The sequence below is a fragment of the Amborella trichopoda genome, chromosome 3, assembly GCF_054954075.1.
Source record: "Amborella trichopoda isolate Santa Cruz 75 chromosome 3, AtrichopodaSantaCruz75HAP2 v2.0, whole genome shotgun sequence".
NCBI lineage: Eukaryota > Viridiplantae > Streptophyta > Magnoliopsida > Amborellales > Amborellaceae > Amborella > Amborella trichopoda.
The window spans coordinates 8760726-8788331 of NC_142338.1; the positions used below are offsets into that span (position 1 = coordinate 8760726).

The following is a 27606-nucleotide window of genomic DNA, read 5'->3' on the forward strand; positions in this document are numbered from 1 at the left end:
ATAAATAGATGGCTGAGATGCACTGAATCACAATTTCATGCCTATATACTATTTTAATTTTAATTTTTTTATACAAAATATTTTAACACCAAATTCAAATTTTAGGCATCCAATCCTCTCTTAAATTCGCACCTGAAAAAAACAAAAAAAATCCAGATAAAATAAAATATTATAAAATTTCAGAAGTATTTTGATTATTTTATTTTAAACTTATAAAAAACGTGATACAATAGGCACATAAGTACAAACATGTTTTTAATAAATATAATAAATTTTCAATGCTTTTCTCACACGCTCGATGCTTGGAGTGGTGGTGCTTATTGCACATCATGGAGAGGCTCAAAGATCTTAGTTTTATTTTAGCCGAAAGGTGTTCCACTCCCTCGGGAGAATACTATCCATTTACTCCCTCCAATAAAACCCCACTTTGAATTAATTTTAGGGCCCCACATTTGAGGATATAAACTTCTTAAAATAGATTGAATAGAAACCGTCCAATTTTTAGGTGAGATCAAAGTGTAGAAAACTGAGATTTCAAAATTTTTTCTTTTGACAATAACCACTAATGATTCTTAAGTGGTTCCCAAAATTTCAGATTGAAAAATCCTAGCCAAGCGGGTCATTTGACGGAGGATGTAGAAGTAAACTATACTCCCCAGGGAGCACAGTAAATGTTCACCTTGTTTTATATTTTATGTTATATACTAAAACAACAAGCGCTTATCTCATGGTGCTAGACCTTACTGCCTGATTTGAAGATGTCCTGACTTCGACCTCAGCAGTTAAGAGACCAAAAGAAATAGCCCAACAGAGAAATGGAAATTCATATTGCAAATGGATGATATTACAAAAGCCCCATTCAATAAATTTAATCCCCAACAAGAAAATGTCAAATTCGTGGCTCTTAAATAGACGCTGAACTACCAAAAACCCAGCAAGCACAAAAGAAGCGCATCCATTTTTTTGCCCTCTTTGCCCTTTTCTATGGTTTCTATGTAGCACAAATCAGGGGGATTTGGGCTTGTATGGTGACAGTGATATTTGACTATCACCGAGTTATCAATAGTTGGGCTCCTAAAAACGGAAAACAGAGATTTTCTAAACATATACTCATTTGGTTGTACCATTGGAAAGTTTTGACAACGGCTCCTCTGTCAAGAGGGCAATCTCCCTCTCCTGTTGCTCTTTGAGAAACTTTCGTGCTGTAGCAGTCACTATCTTCACAAAGAAGTTCATAAGCATGAGCAAGATGAATGTGTTCCAGATTGTTGTGAAGGACAAATCCCATCGCTTCCCCTGAAAAAAGAAAAATTTCCAATCAGGAGACCAAATATGTGGAAATCCACATCAGGAAACTGCACGGAAGAAGAATGTAGATAAGCTATAAAAATACATAACAAATCAAGCATATGCCTGAATCTCAAAATGCTATAGGCAGTTGCCAATGGTTAATATTGATTCCAAGAAAAATTTCATGCTCAAAAGGCGTAAGCCAAGTTTTCTGTTTGGATTAATTTTTGAACAGGGACTCAGCCACAAAATACATATTTTGAGTCAATTAAAGGAGGATATCATCAATAAATGGAACAATTATCAAAATACAGCTATAAACTATTTAACATTGCACCCTTTTGCAACTATTCCTAGTCATGATCATGGGTATTTTGATAAGTATTTTGAAATTAAATCAAAAGAAATGGATGCAATGTCAAATAGTTCATCTCTCATATGCATTTGATAAATTTCCCTTAATGATAAGAACAAAAACGTTTTCCAAGGTGTAACAAAAAGAAGACACTAATAACGAAGGACAACATTTCAATGAAAGGAAAAAGGGCCAGATTTTGGAATTTTCACTGAATTTCAGCACCAAGTGTCCAAAACATTATTCTCATGAAATACATACTGAACAAATACGATCTGCTTTCCTAGTGATTTTCGGCCAACACTCCAGACATGACTACGATCAGGAAACAGTGGCCAAAGTTCAAAATACAACAAAAATCTTCCATTCATTTAACCCTGGATGACTTTTTAAGAAACTCCCAGGATTTCATGGAAATGAGAAACATACCCCAAATCAAGTATAGATATATAGAAATTGGGGGACTCTTGTAGACAACAAAGAACATCAATTAGACATACCAACTTTTCAACATAAGTTATTCCCTCTGTTAACACTTCAACAAGGGAAAAAAAAGAGAGGAAATAACGTCCTACCTAGGCTCCATTCCCACTGTCAACACTTCAACAAGGGGAAAAAAAAGAAGGAAATACCAACCTTAATATTTGAAGCAACAGGAGCTGTTAAATACTTATCCTTCATCTTATGCAACTTGGCAAGGAGTTCAGGCAGAATAGAGGACATTCCAGGTATCAGGCTCAGCACCCATAGCAGCTCATTCTCCACCCACTCCAGAAGTTGATTATTACAAATTGAGATGATGAAAACCGTCTGAGACAAAATGGCAATGATTTGAGTTGCTGATAGGAATCTATAAGAGGTAATAAATCTCAACCTCCAAGCAATAGAAGTAATAGAAAGTTGTCAACAGCCCTAAAAATACGTTACAATAAAAATAAATTTAACACATTTAAATAGATAAACCCCAAAAGAAGCTCAGAAGAAAGTGGATAAGGCAACACCACGGAAAGTGTTTTCCTGGCCCGTACTAGGCCCACTGAACGTGCCTCAAACTGGGACACTCATCTTTGCACAAAAAAGGACTCGTAAAAGTGCCTTTCTATCGAAGTGAATACCTGTATGTGGGTCTTGATGATTGCCTTCCCTATCAAAGTGGCGAAAAAGAACTCCCAAAAAGGAATCCCAAACTGCCCACACATGATACCTGCAAGATCGAACAATGGATTTGGCACCTGACACAGAAAACAACAAAGGGTTATTGAGCTATAAATGTGTCCAAAAGAACATAAAACTCCAGGCTTAACATTCTATGTGATTGTGCTTTAAAGTAAATGAGGCCAGTGTAGATGCACTAACTGTCCATGAGGTGTACCATTTAGGCACCGATTGACTTCAAATTGCCAAACGGCCTTCTTCTTCGAATTGTAATTTACCAAGCGGCCCTCTTCTTTCAAAGAGGCGCAACAACATAGTGGTGGTGGCGGTGGTAGTAATGGTGCTTGTGGTGGCGGCAGTAGCAGTGGTGGTGGTGATAGTGCAATGGAGATTGTGATGGTAGTGGTGAAGCAATGGTGGTTGTGGTTGTGGTGGTGATGGAAATAGTATGGTGGAGGTGGTAGTGGCAATGGTTACAGTGGAGGTTGGTGACAGTTTGTTCATGGAGAGAGAGAGAGAGAGAGAGAGAGAGAGAGAGAGAGAGCGAGAGAGAGAGAGTGTTCAGACGTTGAAAATATGGGACCAATTGCAATTGGGATTGGAATTTGAAAATCTATCAAGGTAGCATCCCTTGAGGTCAAATTGCAATAGGCAAAATTCCTTATTGGCCTGAATTGCAATTTGGCCTTGAAATCAAATAGTCTGTCTTTCTCCAAATTTCTCAACAGGAGTGTGAATTTTAAATTCCTCTCGATGACTTATGTTAATTGAGCTAAAGAAACACTTTCTAGGGTATGTTTTCAAATTTTGTTTTTTTGTGATTATTTGTTCGAATGAAAATAGTGCATATTTAAAAATTGGGGTCATACAAACGGCCCTAACATGGTTTTTGAAGACTCCCCTCATCCAAGCTTTATCTCAACTATTTGGGGTCAGATACATGAATCATGTTCCACCATTCTGCTCCTATCAAGGGCCATATCCTCAATCAAACCATAAGTCACCATATCTCTTTTCAACATGTGCATCAATATCCTTTTTGGCCTTGCCCTTATCTTTTTAGATTTTTTCATTTGACCAAATAACCCCTCCTAGCCGGTGTTCTAGGTCGACACTGCATATGGCCAGCACATTTAAGTCTACTTTCGTTCATCGTATCACCTATCGGAGCCACCCCTAAATTCCCTCAGTTGTATTCATTCCGAATTCTATCATTCTTGTCTTGCCACTCATCTATCTCAACACCCCCATCTCAGCTACACTCAATTCTATGGATGTGTTGTTTCGTGCCCATGCAACCGTTCCACAAAGCATGGTTGGTGAATGGGGTTTTATCTACTTACTTGACACATTGCTTTTCTTTTAAGGACTCTACAACCCATACCATTAACATCAAAATTAAAGGACACAATATGCTAGGGCCTAAGGAGGGACCTAATAAGAGTTTGAGAGGGGAACCAACTCACATCTTAAAGGTCCCCCTTCGATTACCAGAAAAGATCTTTTTGCATAACTCATGACTTATCCTATGCATAACTGTACTATGTTAGAAATCTTTATCAAACCTGCCTCACCAAGCAGTTTAAATGCTTACTAACCAAATTCACCAATTATAAACATGGGTAAGAATAGTTTCCCCACCTTCCAAGTCCTGAAAGCCCCAACACCCTCCTTGTGTTCTCAATCGACATTCTCGAAAAACAAACAGTAAAAACATGTACACCCATCTAACAATCCTGAAATTCCCCAAAGCTCAATGTCTACAAGCTAAGCTACAAGCTCCAATCCACAAAGACTCTTTACATTCAACTCATAACATTCCTCATTATTGGTGTTAATGCCTTGAATCTCGGACTTCATTGAAGATATGCTACACATAGTTCCAGGTGCATTCCAGATCCCAGAGCACACTCCCATGGTTCAAAAGTGGGAACTCGTTCCCAACATGTTCCCACTCTTTTGGGAAGGCGTTTCTTTGTTTTTCTTCGGAACTCATCCCACTAGAGTTATCAAGGAGGGGGACATTTTTATTCTAAACAAAATTTAAAAGAGAACTTGAGCATCAAAATCCTTTGATTATTTTTTCAACTTTATCTCATTTTTAAATATTGCTATTCTATTTATTTATATTTATTGTATGGGCTCTCCCTACCTGAAGAGCCTCTGGTGAGCAACAGTCCCCCACTCTCTAACCTCCTCCAGTTGTGTTGCAGACCACTATGATGGTACATCAACCAAAGGCCTGTTGGAGATGGTTCAAAAGAACTTCAAGGGGGAAGAAATCACATTTTTTCTCCATTGCTCTCCACAAACCCTAGTTTGGCACGGTCCAACTGAATACGCACAGAAGTGGGCTCCTCATATGCAGAGTTTTCCATGAACAAGTCACCCCATCTTCTATTGCTTATTCAATTTGCCAAGTCATGGATTGTCTGACCCAATGTTCAAAAAGGCGTAGGTGCATGCCTAGGCGTTTTGGGGGCCTGGCCGCCTAGGCAGCTGGGTGCCCGCCAAGAACACGAACAGATAGGGACTATTAATTCGGATAAAAGTTGTATAATAATTATTATTTATTAATTAATATCCATAAGATTTGGCTTTGGATATCAAATATTCACAAAATATCAATTTCATACAAAGTTTACGACTATTCACAAGATATAAGTCCAAAGCGGTAAATGTTTCATCTACAAATATGTAAAAATATCAAAATAGTTAAACAAAATTAAGAGGATATCCAAACATCACACATTTGTACAAAATAAGAACCAATTATTCATATAAGAATTCGATATAGGATCAACTTCATCGTCCAAATGAGTTAATAATCAATTAATCAAAAAAAAAATCAATCTTTCAACTACAAACATGTAAATATATCATAAAAGGAAAAAACAAGTTAAAAAAGAAAAATTGCATGATCCAAAACATAGTACTTTACAGCAAAAAAACTCAAAACCCTAATTGAAATATCATAATGGCACAAACCTCGTCTATTCAATCACCAAAAGTCCTCAGTATTGACCACTATAAGCTCTGAAAAACTATCATGAAGCATTGCCTTTGATTACGGAAGAAATCTAAAAAATCAAAAATTTTATCTATCTTTCGATAAATCACAAAATAGAGGTTTTTGGGAAGTTCTTTTCTATCTAGATGGCACGGATTTCGTTTTGGGGTTTAGAATGTCCCCAAAACCCTTTTGCCTTTTTACTCCCTTTTTAGAGGGTGGGGGGATTACTATTTTGACCGTAGCCGAGGGCATTTTTCCGCCCTTGGCAACCTACATCGAGGCGGCGCCTTGCCAACCTAGATGCAAGCCGCCTAATGCCCTGCTTACGTGTTCTAGGCGACAAACAGCCTAGGCAGCTTGGCGTCCGAATTTTCGAACATCGGTCTGACTTTGCAAGCAGGACTAAAGAAATTCGCATCAGGAGTCGATAGAAATCATCAGTTTTTCAATCAATAATGTATAGAATCTCACTATTTCAAAATAACTTCATAAGTTGGAAACATGGGAAATATGAGCAATTAACAATAGTAGAAGATTTTGGGATAAAAGCAAACAAGCATGAACACAACAGCTCCAAGAGTGAAAGTATCGATATTAGTGAATCCAAAAGGACCAAAATAAAAGCCTATAACGAGATATCTGTATAAATCAGGGCCTAAAAAGTAAACATCAAGACAGGTAACATTTTTCATAAGAAGCCAATGGAAATTACATATTATTCACCTCCAATTTCCCATTTGCTTTAGTGTTGGGTCTAAGAAGCCAAGGGAAATTACATATGATTCACCTCCAATTTCCCATTTGCTTTAGAGTTGGGTCCTTGGTATCAGTGATATGTGATGCATGAGCCTGACACTATAAATTTCTATCAGGGCTGGATGCGCTTTGTTCCATGTAAATTTATGTCCTATTACTCTTTTTGCCACACATACGTAAAGCTTTCTATCAGGGTTGGATGTGCTTTGAAGACCTAAAATTGAGACACAATTTACAAGAGAGAGGTCTAGGGTTTAAATCATAGTTCTTGGATCAGAAGCAAGGTAAGATCCAAGATTGGGATTGGGACTGCATGATCGAGAGATGTAACAAGATATGTTGGATAGGGATTGAGATCTGTACACCATGAGTTAAAGGGACAATGATCCCAATATGAGGGAGCGAATGCAAATTTGTCTAGGATCGAACGATGAAGTATTGGGATTGAGATTTGTCCAACTTAGAATCGAGGCTGTCCAAGAGAATAACTCGGGTACTTTAGCTTAGGTGTTGCATGATATGATTAATTTTGCTGAATTCAACAATCCAAGTATCATTGAATACCAAGAATCCTGTTTCTAAAATATTTTTAAAGATTTTTTGTTGTCATTGCAACATGTTTCATAAGGGAGAAGTGAGACTGAAAACCCAAAATGAGGATCCAAATTTCAGTCCTCACAAATCAAAGAAGCTCTAGTTTTTGATAAAAATGCTGGTGATCCAAACAAAACAACTTAAATATGGTGACCCACACTCCCATTGTAAATGAATCTCAAAAATGTTTTGGTGATCCTCGTACCAATATAAAAAAAACTCAATTCCACGGTGGAGGCTCGATTACACTTACTCATGGACCTATGATTTTGGATGAGTGGGATCTGGGTGCCACTAACCAAAGATATAGATCCCCAAATTTGTGGATCGAGATCCCTAAATTCCAAAAAACTCTGGAGTCAAGATCTCTTGTCTCAGAGCACAGGATAGAGCTTCCAAAGCTGGAGCAACCACATTCTTGGGCGATCCGGGTAACGATGGTTTAAACCTCCATGAGGAATCATTCTGATCAACCAAAACAATTATGAAAAGTGAAAACCAAAAAAATAAGACAAGTTCACTACAGATGACCAGTTCTTAGTCATGTGTAATTGTGTAACATGAATAAAGTTTCTTACATTTTTCAGTTTTCTCATGTTTATTAATTACAAAATGCCATTAATATTCATAGGCATTTTAATTACTTGGATGAGACTCACAGACACCCGATATCCAAGTCGACTCACAAGGGGGTCAAATGAGAGCTGAATCAAGTCAAGTCTTTATACTTTGGCTAAAAAGATATATAATCTGCCACAAGGATTTCCTTAACAAACTAGGTATAGGTAGCACATCACAAGCACTTGGATTAACTATACCAAAAGCAACATAATCTAGTTATATTCAGCCACAAAAACCACCTTATTATAGTTCATCGATTATATTACCAGAGGTCACAAAAGAAAGTGTGCTGCTTCATAGAAGGATATAAATTAGATATAGCAAGAGCTACCCAAACTTACCGAAGCAAGTACTAGGATAGAAAAGAAATTCAAATGCTGTGCGTGTGAGAGTAGCCGGCGCTTAATTTTTGTCAGATACGCTGATATGATTCCATCATGTCCTTTTGAAGAAGCATCCAATTCTTTATCTAATTCTTCCATAGCTTCCAATTTGCTACCTGACATGTGTGCTGTGAAAAATCTAAGTTAATAGATGCAGCACATTACATTTAAAATAAAAGAAGCAGCTCGACAATAATCATGCGCAGCTCAGAATGGTTTTGAAGAACAAGAAACAAGTTAAATAACTACAAAAAGGAAAAACAAACAAGCCGAAGCTGTTAAAAATCATAATCCCCAAATACAGATAATTAATAGTGTAAACTAAAATATATAGCAGCTTGACAACCATCCCCAAGTAAAGAGAAAAAGGACAGTCCTCATAAGTTCAAGTTCATAATTATCTGATTCAAGACAAGAGCAAGAGTATGTTTTACACATACCCTTGAGACTATGGTTCATTTCAGCATCATAATTAATAGTCCCAAAACTATTTTTTAGCAAGTATGTAAAACGGAATCATAAATATTTGATATTGGCTCTCAACTACTTCACTAGTGAGCCAATTATGCATCTTCACTGCTTTAACATCATCATCATCATTAGAGCCTTTTCCTAACTATTTTGGGTACACTACATGAATCCTGGTTCGCTATTCTGGTTTATCAAGGGTCATTCCCTCAGTGAGGTCATATTTCACCATATCTTTTCTCTCTACTTCCAATCATGTCCTTTTGGGATCACCCCTTGCCCTTCTTGAGCCTTCCACTTGAAGCAACTCGCACCTCCTAATAGGTGTACTGGGTCTGTGCTGCACATGGACAACCCAACTAAGTCTACTTTCTCTCATCTTATCACCTATTGGAGCACTTAAGTTCTCTCAAATGTATTCATTTCAAATTCTATCCCTTCTTGTCCTACCACACATCCATCTCAACATCTTCATCTTAGCTTCATTGCTTTAACAGTTCATTAATAATGCTAGCACTGATGGTAAAATTATTAGTACGTGAACGATGTGCTACACAGCTTACAATGCATGGGAACATCAAAAACTAAATCAATGCATAAAAAATTGGTTACTTGGATTGGGAATCACCCAAGTCTCTCAGAACCAAGCCTCGATCGGTTTTGGAGGGTCATGACTAGTTAGACTAGGGATCCCTAAACAGAATAAGCGGGAATAGTGACCCATCCTGTTCTTTGTCAGACTCATCTGAGATACTGAATCCTGGCTAAGTTGGCAAGGACTAGCTAAGTCCGATTGTTCTTTTTGATTTCGGCTTCAGTAGGAAAAAAAAAAACCCTATAAGTTGACCTTTCCCAGTTTGTAGGGGGTATTAAGCTCCATATTTGATCCACATGAATCTTCTTTAGCCTCTATCAGATCCATCAATATGATTTTGAAAAAACTGACAAATTTTCATGGATCCTAAAGAATTTGAATTTCCAATTTCAAGTTTCAAAAAGCTTCACGAGCCTCCTATCTTGTTGATTCAAAGCCTACCGCAAAAATACTCAAGGGGTTTTATTTTAAAGACTATTTGGGGTCAATCCATGACAGGTAATCAATTTTACACTGTTTGCATCATCTTTTATTTCTTGAAGTTGAATTTTTTAATGGTAACACTAAAAATACTTTAGATTTTTTTCAAAATACTCTAGAAGTCTATGCTTCATTTCAACCAGATCTAGCATATATGAACTGACCAAGAGCTAAAAATATGAAATTTTTTCTTAGATATTGAACTTTCAAAATATGTAAAGATTAAAAATGTAATGATTCTTTCTTTTAGAATGGAGCATGTTTATAGTCATAACATTTAATAGCGCATAATGGTGGACCAGGATTCATGTAGCCGATCCCAATTAATTGAAAAAAGATGATGATGGTGATGATGAATCAATTTCCCGAATTTATTGTTGATTTATCACAAGTTATTCATATCTTTCAGGTCTATTTTTTGCTATTTTCAGGTTTCATCTATTTTATTCAATATCTTCTATCTCTTCATTTTTCTTTTCCACAAAAATTCTCTCTGTTTTCATTTTTCACGTCTTTGGGTGATTGATGCTTTTAGGGACGCAAAATGCTACCGAAACAAGTTCAGTTTGGTTAAAAACAATGATTTCTTCCTCAAAAAATTGGAACTCCCCAATTCTTTTGGCATTAAAATGCTTTCTTCTATAGTGCACATGTCTTTGAGTGTTTAATGCTTTTTAGAAAAGTGAATCCCCACCAAAACACAATCATTTTGGGCTTAGTTAATATTTTTTATCAAAAGATAGGGAAGGAGCAATTTTTGAGTATTGGAATGTGTTTCAGGAACCTTTTTTTATTTGTAGGTTTAGGTTCCAAGACTGCTTTGTTGCCAGCTGATAGCTGTCTACCTTTATATTACACATATGTTGCAGTCCACAACAGATCTTGTGTCACAGTATGGGGGAACCTCCCAACAAGAAGGTTACGGTTAGATGTGTGTTATGTGCGAAGGAGGTGAATAAGGATGGTATGAACCACCTTAAACATCACATAACAAGGGCGAGGTTGCAACTGTGTTAAAAGAATGTGAGGCAAAAGATGCTGGTAGTTATCCAAGCCAATAAGGAGAAGGCTGCAGAAAGGGATATGATTGATGAGATTTGCAGCCAATTTTGTGCCACTTGTCAAGATGGAGGGATGGGGGGGATGTTGATGATGAATTTGGGGCCCAACTCAAACTTGCAAAGACGGCAAGCTTAGAGGAAATGTACAGCCAGTATAGCGGCATGGGGAGGTGTGCAGGGATGGGGTTTTCCTAAGCCAAGACAACAAATGGCCATGCGAAACTCACTACATCAATCTGATGCTCATAGACATAGGGAAGCTTAAGCAAGTGAAAGAGTACTGTAAGAAAGGTATAACCATCACCATATCCATATACAATCACTTGCGGATTCTAGCTTTGATGAGGCAAATTAACAGAGGGGATATAGTTGATTAGGCAAGCCATCACATGGTTTGCTACCTCATTCTTATCCATTGAATCACCATTAAGTTGCAATCAGCCATTAAGCAGATGGTGTCCTCAAAATAAATAAATGTCCCTTTCAAGGACCCAAGTTGCAAGGGAAGTTCAAGGGATAATCAATAACAAAAGGTCTTGAGATAGGTGTGAGGCTGTGAGTAGATAGTAGCAATTAGAGCAACTCCGGCAGATGACTTGAAGGATGGACTTTGATATGAAGTCTGCTGGGGGTTCTTATGATATAAAGCAATTGATCGAGCAAAGCCGGCCATCAATGCCACATGTATATTCCATAACAATGTAAGCGGCTTTGACATTAAAAATTTCAAAATTTATTGCCATTTGAATTTTAGAATTTTGACTATGGTTTATGATTGATGACAGTTAACGTAATCAACCATGGCATCGTTAGTTAATGGTGTTCTTCAAACGGGTATACTTCTTTGCCTCAGGACAATCATCTCATCTCAAGATCATGGAGGGGGTGAAATATCACATAGAAATATTTCACCGAGATGGAAATAAGTCGATTGAAGCTTTGAAGGAGGTCAAAAACATTTTTTGTGAAGCAATTTTCCCAGCTCCTGAATAATGCAATTCACATTTGTGAACCACTAAACCTCATTCTTTACTTTTCTTTTTATGATGCACAACGGAATTTTGCAACAAATCTTGCTAGGAAATCTCGCAATCAGGTGGATCCAATGTTTCAGAAAACAATAGGCAGTCCCTAAGAGGCCGGTCTGGGGCCAAGTACCCAGACTCTAGGTGGGTGCCCTGGGGTGTAAAGTTTTCAGAAATTTGCATATATGTGCTGTTCAAAAGCACATATATGCAGATATTTGTGTTAATTTCGTATATTTTTACATTTAGCACATATTCTAACTAACTTTCCATGTAAATATATATATATACATGACTGTTGAAACACATTCAAAACTTCAAATCATTGAAAATTTAGTGAAAAAATAAAAAACATAAACAAGCCCATGGTATCATTAGCCTCCAACTCTCCAATCCAACTGAGTGTGGCACATGATCACAACTAGACAAGATGACAAAAATACAAAAGAAAAGTATAAAACCAATAGTCTAAATGTCCAAATTCCAAAACAAAAGGATACCACACTCAAGCGACAATGAAATAGAAAAGATGAGCGAGAACTTTCTCTCTTCAATCGTCACTAGATAAAATCTGCATAATAACTTGCACCTCAGTCCTCATCTGAATCAAGGCCATGATCATCAGAATCATTACCCTCTATAATATTTTGCTCACTATACAGAGTTTCTTCTGAATCTACCTCCTCCTCTCTCTCCCTCACCCTTTGTGAAGTAGCCATATGAGCAGCAGTTGTTGCATGAGTGGCCCTCCTAGGTTCAGAACATAATTCTTGGAAATGCCTGATATTCTGAAAGAATCCAAATCGCAGAATCGCTGCTGGCAAGAAGATTCCTCTTTTCGGCATCAATGTCCATACATGAGGAATTGTGGAAAACAAGATTCCTACTTTATAGGAATCGAGAATCGACCCAAATGGCATCTAGATCTGTAGATATCTGGAATCGGGATTCTATCCTCTTTGGAATCAAGTTTCTAACCTATTTGGAATCAATCCATATGAAATCAAGATCCCTTCATATATGGAATCGCGATTCTGATATCTTTGGAATCGAGTTTCTAATTTGATGCTTCTCTTAGGTTTTGAATTGTTTATTTTGAGGTCCATGGCCTTATGTTTGTGTTTTAATTTGATGGAGAGTTTACCACTATGTGAAATCCAAATTCAACAAATGTAGAATAGAGATTCAACGATTGCATAATCGAGAATCAATAAATGTTCGAAATGATATTCTTGAAGTGTTGGAATCGAGATTCCCCAAATAAGGAATCGAGATTCCTGACTTTAAGAAAGCGAATCATATGAAGATTGTTTGTCGAAATCGCGGAATCGGGATTCTGAATCGGAATTGCAACCTTAGCAGAAAGAATCTGATAAATCCGGATCAAAAGCTGGATCTAAAGCCTCCTCCACCATGTCCTAGATTAAACCTTCCCTGAGGAAGACCTCTTCAGTACTATGTTGTCATCCAACCATTCAAATGCATTCTCCTTATCCTTTGAAGCAATGGGATCCCTCTTCTGTTGGTTGAACTTCTCCTTAAGTCCCTGATTCTCTCTAACAAATACCAAATCGTTGAGCTTCCTCTGGTCAAGCCTATTTCTTCTCTTTGTATGCACCTATAAGAAAAGAAGCATGTGTATTACGAGTCTACTACCACGACATCTAATTGAGCCATCTAAATTGGCACTAACGTACTCTAGGTCTAACCTTCTATAATATAAAAATGAACTTGCAAACAACTAAAAAAGAAACCCAAATACCATCTCACATGAACTCTAGTTCCGCTCACAAGCAGAAAGCTACTTGTTAAACTCAATTTGAATACCCATCTTTTGGAGGTTTGTAGCACTACTTTCATGTTGGCTCCACCATTGGGCCGCAATTTGAACACTCATCAAATCCATCCATGGTTGTATCTTTTCTCTCAATATCTAGGTTAGCATAAAAGAATCCCAGCTACATGTAGTGTTCCATAAAGCTGCCTATCCCACTTCTCATTTACAATTTTCCAAATCAGGCCATTCCTAGCTTCATCATTGCCCAAATTCTCTATTATCTTCTTCTTAGATCCTACTAGAGCATCATATATAAAGCCCATAGAGGGCTTAACTGCATCAGCCAAGCACAAGACCTTGACCAAGGGTGGAAATATGCTAGCAAGTGCTTTACCCCACACCAAAATTTTTTAGAAAGAATAATATCATGGCCCATCTTTCGTTTAGGATCTTTAGACCACCTACACCTACTCCAATCCTCTAAAGTGAACATAGGTCTCAATGGGATCCTCCTGCTATATATGCTCTTAAGACTTAGATATCAGTAGCAAATATGGTGAACCCGGGCCCCACTAGCTCCTTGTTTGTGAACTTGCGCATCATGCTACGGGCAATGGTGTGGTTGTATATGAAGATTGCGACCTCCTTAGCCTTTGAAAGTGTCCCTTAACACTACACAAGTCTCCAGTAGCCTCAAGCATAAGGTCTATACAATGTGCAGCACAAGGTGTCTAGAATATTCAAGGCCTCTTATGGTGAAGCGAATGTGCAGCAACTAAATTAGAAGCAGCGTTATCTGTGACCACTTGAATTACATGCTCCTCCCCGACATCCTCAATGCCCTCACTAGTAAAAGATAATATATAATAGGCATCATGAACTTCTTCACAAGTATAAATGGATCTAAAAAATAATGTATCCAAGGGGAAATTCAGTAACAAGTGCATGATACTCCTTTTCCTCCTATCACTTCATGTATCAATCATTAGGGAAACCCCTAATTGAGCCCAGCCATCAGTATGGGACTTGAGGTACTCCTTAATGTGTTCTACCTCTTTCTTCAATAGTGGCTCTGATTGCTTCCAACATGGCCCAAATTGGTCAGTTGCTTCTAACATTGTATGAAGCTACTTAAGGGAGCAACATAAAAAAAAAATGCCCGCATGATTAAACAACCTAGCAATATACTGAATTACCAGGCCTCATACACCCTTCTTATATCTATTTCTAGTGTCACTTGCTTCTTCCCCATGACTTTCTCTTTCTCAACTACAGTCTCAGGGCTATGTGTAACATCAATAGCCCCTTTCATTCAAGGCATCTTAGACCCAAAAGACCTCTTAGAACTCTGAGATACTGCCACCTGGCCCACCTCTTCCTCTTCATCATCCTCATCAATGTTATCATCACAAAGAATATTAACCCTTTCCCTCAATTCTACCACATCCTTCTCCTTCATTAATCCTTTTTTTTGTCAGCTTCTATGTAGTCAAGAATCTCTTTCTTTACGAGATTGGGAACTTACTTACATGGGGCAACATCCCCTCTTATATCGGCAAGATATTTCTCAAATCTATTTATCCTACCATCCGAAACAAGTTCACAAAAAGTGCACATTTTTTTGCTCGTCATTTTTATCGGGGTTAACACAATATTTCCATCCCCGATCCCCACTCCTATTAGATGCCGAGGAAGACATCTCAAATCCAAAAAAGAAATCTCAAATATTGATTGGAAACTAACCTTTTGCCCGATCTTTGTTCTTCAATGCTTTTTATATCTTTCTAGCTAGAATTCCCTGCAAAAGTCTTCAAATATCTTCACTAGCACCATAAAAAAAAATCCAACAATAAAGAGTAGGGATGCTTTTAAAAACCTCAAACTCTTTTTCGATTCACAAAAATCTCAAAATAAATCGATTTGGGATCTTATATTCGAAATTTTTTCACTTTGGGAATTTAAAATACCCCCAATAGTCATTCTTGTAAATTTCATGAGTCAAAATGACCTAAAGCGGCCTTAGGGGCATTTTAATTCAAAACAAAGGGCCCACCACGTAAGCGATGGATGATTGCCTGGGCTGCATGGGGCGGGTGCCCAGGTAATAGCGCATGCCTAGGCGTGCACCCTAAGGTCCTTCTGGCGTGCAGACTATCTTTTTGAACACTAGTTGGATCTACGTTATTTGTCAAATCCACATACACCTTACATTCTTTTATTGCCATTTGACACCTTATGAGTTCTCTCTTATTTTCAGCAAAGCAGTAGAAACTACATGGACATGGAGCTCGCTACCCATAGAGTATACTGATCAAGGTACCCCGGCAAACCTGTTCCGATATGAGATGTAAGCAAAACTATAGTAAATTCCTGTGAATCCACAAAACAAGGACAAAAATGTTCTCAAGTTCATGTGCACATACATTCTTTTATATCAATTGACACCTTTCTTATGTGTTCTTTCTCCTTTTTTCAGCAAATCAATAGGAAAGTACATGGACGGAGCTTGCCACCCACAAAGTATTGTGATCAAGGTGCTCACCAAACTTGCTCCAGAGTGGCATGTGAGTGAATCTAGACAACATTCCAATGAATCCACACAAGAATGAGAAAAAGGTTAGCTATTGCCAACCTACACAAGCTGGTCTACATCCACTACAACTTGAACCTCTAACATCGAAAACTGAGAGGGAAATTGTGGATTACAACCCTATCAAATTGGATCACATATTTCTACAGGATACAGTTGAGTAGCTGGTGGAAGTGGAAGAGCCACTTCTCAATAATAGGACACCGGAGGAATAATTGGGTAGCCTCCTTAAAGAGGAAAGAGATCAAGTTAAAAATCAAGAGGCACAAGTTGAGGAGCAAGGGCAAGATGGGTGAGAGTGATGACAATGAAGAAACCAATGAACCAGATGATGCTGACATGAGGACCCCGAGGAATGACACAAGCAATAGGGTGGGAACGAGCATAAGGGAGATACTAGCCTTGGGAACTTTAGGCTAGGAGTGGTTGCCCAAGATACCCAAACAACAGAGGTCGTTCCAAACTATTATTGACCCTTGGTAGACGTGGTCAAGGTGAGGGTGCCAAAACACGATAGCTAGAGAGTTCCATTCTCAATAGGTAGGCCCCATGTTAACATTCAAAAAGGGGAAAAAAAAAGATAGTAGGGATGACCATGATTGAGAAGACATCGAGCCTCACCATCATTCATATTGGTTCATTTGACGTATATATTTGTAGCTATGAATGATATATGGAACCTATTACTACTATGTATGTCAACTTGAGTAAATGGCGGGCACTCTGACAATAAAACCACTATTGCCTTTAAGTTTATTATTTATTTCATTAACTATAACATTTTCTAAATTTTATCATTTTCCCATATTCCATTATTTATGGTTCTTCACATTTTTTTACAGCTTTTATTCAGTTTTTCCTGGCTCAATCCGGATCATATCCTAGTCCGGCTTTTAGAAAGCTGCATAGAGCTCCTAAAATGCTGAAAAAAGTTAAAGTAGACAAGCTCATACGAGTGATATGTAGACATGCCACTCACTGTCTTGTGTAGAATGTCAAGACGGGTCAACACATCCAGAAACTAGGTAAATACGAAGCTAATAAATGTAAGGCCCAAGTTTGGAACTCAGAACCTCTTGTAGATAGGGAGTGAGGTCTACTACTGTGAAACTCCTTGTGCGCACAACATAGGCAAATCATTTATTATGTAATACTAAAAATCACTATTTAATATAAAACACTATGGAACAAAATCCTTGGACTTGACCTCAAGACTTTTCCATAACGGGTAGTACGCTCTAGTGAGATTTACATAAATATCCCCCGAAATTGCTGCCATTTAAACCCCCCCTAAATTTTTTATTTTATTTTATGATTGTAGCCCCTTTTTTGCTTTTTTCTTTGGTTCCCAAATTGCTACAAAGTGACAAAGCCATTTTATGGTTTCGGATCTTCAAGAACTAAAGTTAGTGCCCCACATACGCTTTTCCTCGATTTTTGTTTTTATTCCCAAAATTTCTACCACTTTGGATCTTCAAGATCCAAAGTCACATTTGACTTTGGTATATGGGGACCTGACTATGCATCTTCAAGATCCAAAGCTGTGATTTGGAAATAAAAATAAAACCGAGGAGGAATGGGCCACGAGGGGGCCTGACTTTAGATCTCCAAAATTCGAAGTCATAAAATGGCTTTGTTATTTTGGATCTTGAAGATCCGATTCGTAAGTGGTGGTAATTTGGTAATTAAAGAGAGAGAGAGAGAGAGAGAGAGAGAGAGAGAGAGAGAAATGGTGATACGCATATACAATAGAAAAATTGGGGGGACTTTTTAAAAAAGGGTATCTAGAACCATCACATAGTTGTGTAACATTTATCTGAATTTTATTAAATAATGGTATTATATAGGTATTGCAGACTATAAGACCATTCGTTTTTGGTACTTGAAGGTCACAATAACCCTTAACTATCGGATGTGAAATCCAACAACTTAAATTGTATCATATAGATTGAGAAATTTTATTTTGTTCTAAGAGGGTTGAGGACCTTAAACTTTCTCTAAACCTGTCTCTAGCCTAGGTAAAGGAGGTGGGTTGTGTTAGGTAGGCAGCCAACATAAAACTTTGTCAAAACTTTCCATGAATCTACGTTATCTGCTTACGTTAGGGCGTTATATAGGGCGAATCATAGACTCACTAAGAGTATGGCTCTTGATAGAGTAGACTGATAGACCAGGATTTGTATAGCTGACCCCAAATAGTTTGGGAAAAGGCTATGATGATGATGAGTTTGAGAAATTTTATTTTGGACTTTGTGCCCAATCAAGGACACACCCCTCTAGCAACCTGATTTCACATCTAGCGGTCAATAATTTTCGTGATTTCCCTATACAAAAAGTAAATAATCTTATTGTATACATTTTCCTATTATATAATAGAAAATATTTTATGTATGGATATGGCTTGTGTATCTGATAAGCCGAAGGACTAGACACTTTAGATACTATCAGACATCAATACTCATCTTGGTGCCCATGTGACAATAATAGCTCACATCTAACATCTAAAAAGGAAAATTAATGGTTCAAGCAATTAGAAATATCCCACTGAGAATGACAAAACAAGTAAAAGAAAGAAATCCTAGCAGCAAAAGAGATTTGAATCACTAATAGTTTTGCCGTTTGATTTTAAAAGCACAAAAATTACAATACATATAATAAATTGATAATTATAGAAGATAGCCTACAACTTTGAACAAACAAATTTATATAATTAGCACTTTATCATAAACTTACTCAAATTGATAAATTTTACGCATAACTACAAATGGATTAAATAACGTGAAGTCTCTCATTTTTTGCGCACCACTAAATTGGCAGTTGTGACTAGGCAAAGGATGCTTTAGGTTATTTCTTTTGGTTTTCAGGTTTCTCGCTGGACTAGATGTAAAGAAAATAGTTTCTAGTGAAAACTTGTCTTGCTTTTCATATTGTTCTCAGCAATTTTTGGGGCGTGGGCAAAGGGCATCTGTAATCCAAACATTGAGACAGGTGTCGATCTCAAAAACATTTTTAAGGTGTCCAAAATGGAACGTTTCAATTCAGAAAAGGGTAAAAACATTTGCATGTAAAGTAATATTACAAACATATATCCAAAATTGTGAAAAATATGGGAGTTGAATGCATGATATCGCAGCAACATTGAAAAGAAAGGGATTGGGACTAGGACAGTTCCTGGATCAGATCGGGATCAAGGGGTTATGAAAAGATAGAAGGTCCTTAGGTTTGAGATCACAATTCGTACTCCCCAAAATTTAAGGGTTGCGATTCCAATATGTTGGGGAGCTCGACCCCAACTTCTAGGGGTTGAATGATACATTCTATAGGACCAAGCTCCATTTGGGTAAAAATCAAGGCCCTCAAGTACATTTAACTAGGGTTCCCTAAGCCGAGAGCGCAATCCACATATATTATAAGTTAACAACAATTTTTAAAAAAATCAAATCATTATATAATACTTTAAGTTTTGCATTCTTCGAGTGTAGTTTATGACTTTGTGCGTAGTAACAACCATGGTCCTTCTTTGATGAATAAAAGGTACTAAAATAAGTATTAAGTCGAAGGTCATGGTAACTTGCAACTTATTAAAGAGCCCAAAAGGAGCAGTATAGCCTACCACCATAACAAATTATATGTGAACAAAACACATAATACTTATAAATGCTAACAGATATTGCATTATAGCCATTAGTTAGCATTAAGTTGAAGTTCAAGGTTCGAACTTGTGACCTGTTAAAAAGCGCAAGTGGGACGATAGACTCTACAACTAAGGTTAATCCCAAGTTGGTGGAACCTCGGTTCAGTTTACCGAGGAACCCTCAGATACTATGAAAAGGAATGTGGATCCCATGAAACTCAGGATCTCGATCTCGACCTCCAATAGAAAAAATTGTCCAGTTAGTTTTCTAGTTCCATAATTTGATAGCAAGAAAATGTATGTTGCTCTACGTATGGCGACTTTTATGAAACATTTAGACGACAAAAGCTATCATCATAATAGCAAGAAATTCTTTTATCTCAAAAAAAAAATTTGATGCTACAGTTTTGTTGGTTTTTGCTAAGGTGCAAAAGGGTTGAAGGCTTTAATCTTCGAAACGCCCCAAGTTAGTATTTACCCAAAAAACTGTCTGAATTTAGCAGGCACGCCACCTACATTAATCCTCATGTCTCTTCATAGGTGAAAGAGTATTTAAGAAAGAACGGGGCAAAAAACAATATCCACATGCTTCCAAGTATGACCAGACAATAGAAATATAGAACTTCACTAGCAATGAACCAAAATGGCTTGCATCTAGTAACAGCACATGACATACCTGCTCTGGAGATAAAATAAGGAGGAAGCTCCCCAAGAGCAGTTCCAATGCCCCACAGAATGGCTTCCAATTGGACCTGAGGCAATATACTGCTAAGTGGAACTCGTATAAGTGAGTCGCTCAGGGATGGAAAAATTGGTGGGCCATATTCAGAACAATCTTTTATAAGCCATGAAGGGCCTCTCTTTAATTGTATGGTGTCATAAGGAGCAGACTTGAGATCAACTCGGCCACACTGCATCGCTTTTCTTGTAAAGAACGCAATGTGGGGTCCCAGGTAGATCACAAATGTATGCAAGCCAGAACCTGTGACACAGCATATGACAGGAAAGTGCTCAGTGCAATACCAGAATTAATTTTTACTCAGGCTAAGGCCACTTGACTTTCAAAAACAAAGCAGCATTTCACAATCAGGATGCCGCAATGTAAAAACACAGAGAACAAAAATGTATGCACCATCTAGGCAGGTACAGAAAGAATAAATAAATATGCCACATTCCATTAATGACTCTTACATGCATGAATCAGACCTGTACTTTACAAACAAGATCAGACACTACCGCTGTACATCTAGAGCCTCAAATCTACAAAATATAATATTACTGGCAAGTTGAGAAGCAACCAACATGGTATTTCATGGAAATGATAGAAAGGGTGAGCCTCTTTATAGCCACAGCCCACAACTCAAAAAACTATCAATTATTTTCAACAAAATCAATTAAATTCAGAGTGAACTACCTATTAGGTGCCCATTACAAAGTTCCCCTCATATTCTACCGCATTTTGGTCCAAGAAGTCAAAGCTTGAATGAAATTTAAGAACCAGAATTCTTCTAACTCTGTCAAGAATGCAAAAACTAATTTCATAATATTTCACAGCAAGCACTTACCCAGTCCAATGGATGATGCCACACCAAGTGCCACCCACCACAGTCCAAACCGGAGATAGGCCAGAGCTTCCTGAAGATGCTGCAAGAGTTCAAACCTCAAAGAATTACGAAGCTTCGGACCATGCAATAAAAAACTCATCAAAAGAAGAAAAATGAAAAAGCTACTTTCAATAACAATTAAACAAAGAAGTGACGAGTTCATTTTTCCCTAACAGGCAATAGAGATCAGAAACAAATGTTGGACCAGCAATTGGCCTCACCAGTGGCATGAGACAAATGCAAGTACCAATCTAGCAGCATATTGTTCTAATCAGAACAAATATGTGTTATTCAGGTTAATCAGCTAACAAGACAATCGTGCATTGATGGGATGTACACTATGATAGCTACCAGTTACCTTCTCATGAGGTCCATTCACTGTCAAGAGGAGGAGCACAAAAAACACTCCCAGTATTATCAAAAGAATTAACCAAACTCCTTTCGTAAAAACATAAGCTATTGATTGCATCAGATATTGCACAGTTGCCAAAAAAAAAAGCTTCAAGGTCTTGAATGGATTTTTTGTCAGCGTAAGATTTTCCAAGTCCATTTGGTGCTTCTTCCGAAGTCCTGCAGATAATGAACTTTCCTATTCAGATAAATATGGAATAAATTGCTTCAGCACCTACTGAAACTTCATATCTTCATTATTAAAAAAAAAAAGAAGAAGAAGAAGAAGAAGAAACCTCATATATTCACTGTTACTTTTAGAACCTCCAAAACAACATTCTGATGATGAAATCAAGTGAAAAGTCCTAAGGAATGAAAACAACGAGAGTATAAAAAAGGAAATAACTATAAAAATCATTTCCAAAATTCTCACAGAGGCATAATTCTTCTTTACTAATGGCAAAGCTATTCTATTGATAACTATCCCCATAAATCCGTGAACCATATCTGTCAACATCAAAACTTCATATAAAAGGATAAGAAAACACTATTTTTAAGTTAAAGGTTAATACCAGTGACGTTGCTTTGATAAACAAAAAGAAGCAAACAATGGAGGTAAAGCTAACAATGACAAATACTTATTGCGCTGAAGAAAGAAATTGGTTACAACAGAATTTCAGAAGACCAGAAAAATTAGTCAGGGATGGAAACTCCAGAACACAGAGTAGAACTTCACAAAGGCAACTAGACCAGAATAAATGCAAATGCTTCTAGATTTGAAATGGGTAACTGTGGAATAAAATGAACGAGACTGGGTGAAGGGGGACTGCATTAGTTTATTCGCATTAACAGTAGGTTTTGGGTACATATACAATACACAAAGAACAATATGCCCTTATGCCAGGCTTCTATGGTTTTCAATAACCCAAACTCATTTTAAATAATTTTGTCCTATTGAAATACTTCATCAAATCACCCTCCCCACTCCTTAAATGAATAAATTTGTATTGTTGTATATGATCCAAATACATCACAATGGCCATAGAAAACCACATAATTGCGTAGGTTAGATAAATTAGAGAACCAGTTTTGACTAAAATATTTGACTTTTATTAGTTAGAATTAATTTCCATTGCCAAAGGAGATTAAACTAACACAAACACACACAGAAAACAAGCTTTTGTAAGCACAGTTTAAATACTCAGCTTGGGCTCAGGACTTGGCCCCCGCCCAAGCAGAGTAACTCATGCAAGTCCGAGTGGATTCGCCTAAGTACTGTACAGGACTAAAAAAGAAAAGCAAAAGAAAAAAAAAGAAGAAAAGCAAAAATAGAAAAAAGGAAATTTGATTTGGGGGAGGATTTCCACACCCCTTTTTTAGAGAGAGAGAGAGAGAGAGATTACAATAAAAGAGACATTGATTTCTGTTCTTTGTGATTTTAGGCAGAGAATTGAAATATTAAATTCCTCAATTTCTCTCTCTAGCAATTTAATCATGAAGAATGTAGTAAGCAAGCTTCTGCTCCATTGTAGCTGTAGCTGATACCTCTGCAAGCCAGGTGATTATAAAAAAAAACCCTTTCGAGAGAACCCAAATCCTCAATTCCTCATAGAAGCTCCATTCTTAACATCATTCAGCTGTTCTCAAATGGGTTTTCTCAGAAAACCCTAGAAAAGGTCTCCAAAGCCAAGCCCAAAGAGAACTTTTCATGGGTTGAACATCACAAGAACATTAGGAACAGTCATCAGTCTCTGAGCCTTATCCCAACTATCTAGGTCGGCTAGGATTCATGAGACAGATGTAGCAAAATTTTTGCACTAGCTGCCAACCTAACACAGCCCTCCTCCTTTCTCTGGGCTTAACTGTGAACCAAAAAAAACTATGGGCTATAAAGCCAACCATTACTCTTGGAAAGATGTAAAATACCTATTTTTCAGAAAACGGTAAGAACCCATCTAAAAACAATGCTAAGACTAGCCTTAGATTCATAAATAGTCGCGAGAATGGGAAAACTGATTATATGACAAGGGTTAGAATCAAAGAAGAAGGTGAGACAAAAGGAGAGATGAAAAGAAGGGGCAGATTTCTGCCTGCCATTTGATATATATCTATATATATATATATATATATATATATATATATATATATATAGAGAGAGAGAGAGAGAGAGAGAGAGAGAGAGGGAGAGAGATGAATTAAGGGGGTGGTTTCTCCCTTTTTGTTCTAATAACAGTACATGGGCAAGTACTGATATATATTGTACTTGTAACTCAACCTAGGCCGAGTCATCTCACCAGAGTTTCTGATCGTTGTCTTTCAGAGGTCAATATCTTTCAGGATTTATGTTTATTTATAATTTTCCATATTCATAGGATTGTTTGCATCTTTTTTCTTTCTATGGACCATATTGATTATTTCTCAAGATTGATAATTGCCATGAAATACGAAGAATAGTTTCTTCAACTTTAGAAAAACTGCCATATAGTGCATATCAAGAGATCTTAAATACAACTAAAATGGAGGACTTCTCAGGTCAAAATCCTCAACAAACAGAGAGGGCATAAGAAAGGGGTAGAATAAGGGTAAAGCAAAAACAGTGGGGGCTGCAGGTCAAAACTCAAAATCCTCAACAAACAGTGAAAAGTACGACTAAGATCTGAGCACTCTTTTCCACATCTATCTCCAAGACTGCTAGCCTCTCTATATACACACCACAAAATGAGAATCCACAAAGAGAAGCCATGTGCAACATAATATTGAGAATACCACATTTAATGTGGGAAAAAGTCTTAAAAGCCCATGACACAGTACAAAGGATATAGAACCCATAATACGGTACAAATTATATAGGTATACAAAATTCTTTGGAGATATACCTATGTACAACAAAATTCTTTTCTAATTTTGTAATGTACTCTAATATAACCATAGCGTGCAGATATCGAATATCGTAAGTGTGAAACAATTGGAGATACTAGAAGCCATATCCAATCACAGTCATGTCCCCTTATTTGTGTTGCATTATGGCGACATGAATACTTTGGCGAAAAACAACCTATATGAGAAGATTAGGCCAATGAAGGGAGTGGATAAAACACGGACAAGTGTGACCTCAACATAACTGGGTTGCTTGCGCGAAGTCCATAAGTTATCTCTTCATAAGGGTTTCAAGCTAGAAAAGGCAAAAAGCAGATGTTGTGAGGAACAAAATTCGACTACGTTTACTAGATGTTAACAAGACCAGCTGAAAGATGGATGGGACATGAAATGAGTTATTGATTTAACGAGTCTAAGGGTTATGAGAAGCATCCAAGTGGACAGCTGAGACACATTTAAGTTGATGCCAAAATATGTTAGCAAAGTAAATGTAGGCAGCAAAATTGAAAGCCATAGGCTCCAATAGTGATGTTCCTTTAATACTAAAGGAGGGGAATAGCGGTGAGACAACATTCAGAAATATGAGAAGGTATGATTTTAGAATTAGGTCAGTTCAACCCAAGTAATATGGCCATGGATGACACCTTCTAGTAAATTTTTGGAGAGCCATTACCCTTCTATTCCGAAGGTTCTAGCCTTCTAGGTAATAGTTGCCCAATATGACATATTGGATACTTACGTTTCAAAAGGCCCCGAGCAAGGATGATCAATGACTTGATCTAGGATCCAAAAAATTTTGGAGACCGAAGCAGCTTTAGTGAGACAAGAGGTCACAAGGTTGGTAACATCAATTTATGCAGGACGAAGAAGGAAAGGTAGTATTTTAAGCAAATCAAAGTCCAGCCAAGTGTATCATAAGGTGGAATGGGTGATCCAAGGACGGCCCATACTCAATTGATAGGTCACATGAAAAAATGAGGGATTGAGGGTACAAGAGGCCCAGCAAGGATATGGTCTACTGGGTATATCGCCACAACAGATATCTGCCTCCTTGAAACCATGGCTTCCATCATTGTCCCTCTTCTCTTCTCTCTCTTTCCCTCTCCCCTTTACCTTCTTCCCACTTTTTCCACTCTCTAGTTCACTGTTCTTGCTACTGTTGTCTCCCTTGTCTGCTTCAACTCTCTAATTTACCTTGTAAATTTATTAAATATTCTATTTCTAATTTTCTATTTTTTATCTTTTAACTTTCCCAAATTTTATCTTATCCATTTTATCAACTCATAGCATCACTGTGACAACACCAGTCTAAACAGTTTGAACAGGTGACCAAACCAGAAGTCAGTGGCAAGTTGAGTTCTAGAAAATCATTACAGCAATTGAGCAATAAGCATAACAGATAGTATTTGAAAAAACAATGAGATGGAGAACCCTCTGCTATCAAAATTATCAAGAAAAGATTCCAGAAAACTTCCATGAAAACATTATATTTGAATGAGCAGTGTCCCTTTCTTTCTCAAAAATAAATGGCGGGCATCCAATTCCCACATATTTCATTCGACATTTTGAATAAAAAAGACACTTTATGCTAGGAACAGGATTATGGCCCAGGAACTTTGTCTTCTTTTTTTTTTTGAATAAAAAGTGCAATGCTCAACAATGTAAAGCTGGAAGGCGTGAGTCCCTAATAAGACGGAAACTTCCATGGTTCAATGAATCATACAAGGTAATCAATACCTCCATCTCCAACAAATCAATCAAAAACCTAAAACTCTTTTAGCAAATAAATAACAATGATACAGAAGGAGCTTAATGAATCTCCTATTATACCCCTCAGGAAAGTAATAATAAAAACCAACAACACAAATAAGTAAATAAGTATTAAATAAATGAACCAAACAGTTAAATGGATACAAAGAGAAATCGAATCATGGTTTTGCAGACAACTATTTCACGACTCAAGCCATGCCTAAGAACAAAACAAAACAATATACCACTTTATAAATTAACAACAACACAATGTTCGAACCAAAATCCAGGAAAACAATCTCATATCTCTTCATGTAATAAACATACATATTTAATATAATAAAATATCAGCAGTAAACCATCAAAACCAACGATGCCCACCGGCAATGGATTCCTCCGTGTGTTCAGACGACGATGTGCTGCCAGATGAGCGAGAAGCACGCTTTCGAGACCCCATCACTTTTTCACATGCTACAACCCAAAAACCCGAACCCTATTCACAGAGAGATCAAACAAGTAAACGATCATGCTCTCTCTCCCTAAACCCTAACTCTCTGAACACAGATTCTATCACTTCATAAATACAAGAAATCCTCAATCCCAATGCCCAAATCCCAAATATAGGCTTGAATTCGTTTAAATTCTCAGATCGAGGACGGCGAAGATCAAAATCAAAGCTCTGGTAAAGAAAAAGGCATATCCAAATCCATTAAGGAGGAGAAAGAAGAGAAAAAAACTGGCAGGAGAGATGCTTTCGCTTGTACGCAAACCAAGAAAAGGTTGAAGAAATAACGCGCATCTGCAATTTTCGTAAGAGAAATAACGCGCACCTGCAATTTTCGTAAGAGAGAGATAAATAAGCCTCGCCTTTAGCTCTAATGCCTCACATGTCCCTATCGTCTTTTTAGGGAATAGCAAAGGAAAACGCAATCTTTTAGAGAATATGTATTATATTCGAAGCGTAGTTTATGTCAACTCCCTCGGTCAAGTCATCTATTCAGGATTTCAATCTCAAATTTTGGTAATCACTTTAGAATTACTCGATGATGATTTTAAAAAAAAAAAAATTAATTTTATTAATATTTAGATTTTTTTTATAAATATATCTTAATTTTTATCTTTTTTTTAAAAAAAACCTACATATTTTAAGTACAGTAAAACAATTGTGCATACCTTACCATCCCTTATA

At 37.2% G+C, this 27606-nt stretch overlaps 1 protein-coding gene across 2 annotated transcripts; it reads right to left on the reverse strand.

Moving 5' to 3' along the window:
• Positions 1-800: 800 nt before the first annotated feature.
• KMS1 (SNARE associated Golgi protein family) lies at positions 801-26911 on the reverse strand. 2 transcript variants are annotated; one of them, XM_006838194.4, is made up of 8 exons: positions 26799-26911; positions 21760-21971; positions 21363-21441; positions 20474-20779; positions 8126-8295; positions 2761-2877; positions 2282-2455; positions 801-1296 (listed from the first exon to the last, which is right to left on the reverse strand). In XM_006838194.4, exons 1-8 carry the CDS (start codon positions 26872-26874, stop codon positions 1111-1113), a joined length of 1320 nt encoding a protein of 439 aa, XP_006838257.2. In that variant the 5' UTR covers positions 26875-26911; the 3' UTR covers positions 801-1110. The 2 variants fall into 2 exon arrangements, with proteins under 2 accessions (XP_006838257.2, XP_020519752.1); XM_020664093.2 differs by having other exon boundaries at positions 26745-26911.
• Positions 26912-27606: the final 695 nt, after the last annotated feature.

Coding starts and splice junctions, on each gene's coding strand:
- KMS1 (XM_006838194.4), bottom strand. CDS start 26,874: ATGGGGTCTCGAAAGCGTGCTTCTCGCTCATCTGGCAGCACATCGTCG. Junction 21,972..26,798: donor CACGGAGGAATCCATTGCCG/GTGGGCATCGTT, acceptor CATTATCTGCAG/GACTTCGGAAGAAGCACCAA. Junction 2,878..8,125: donor CTATCCTAGTACTTGCTTCG/GTAAGTTTGGGT, acceptor TTTCTGTGTCAG/GTGCCAAATCCATTGTTCGA.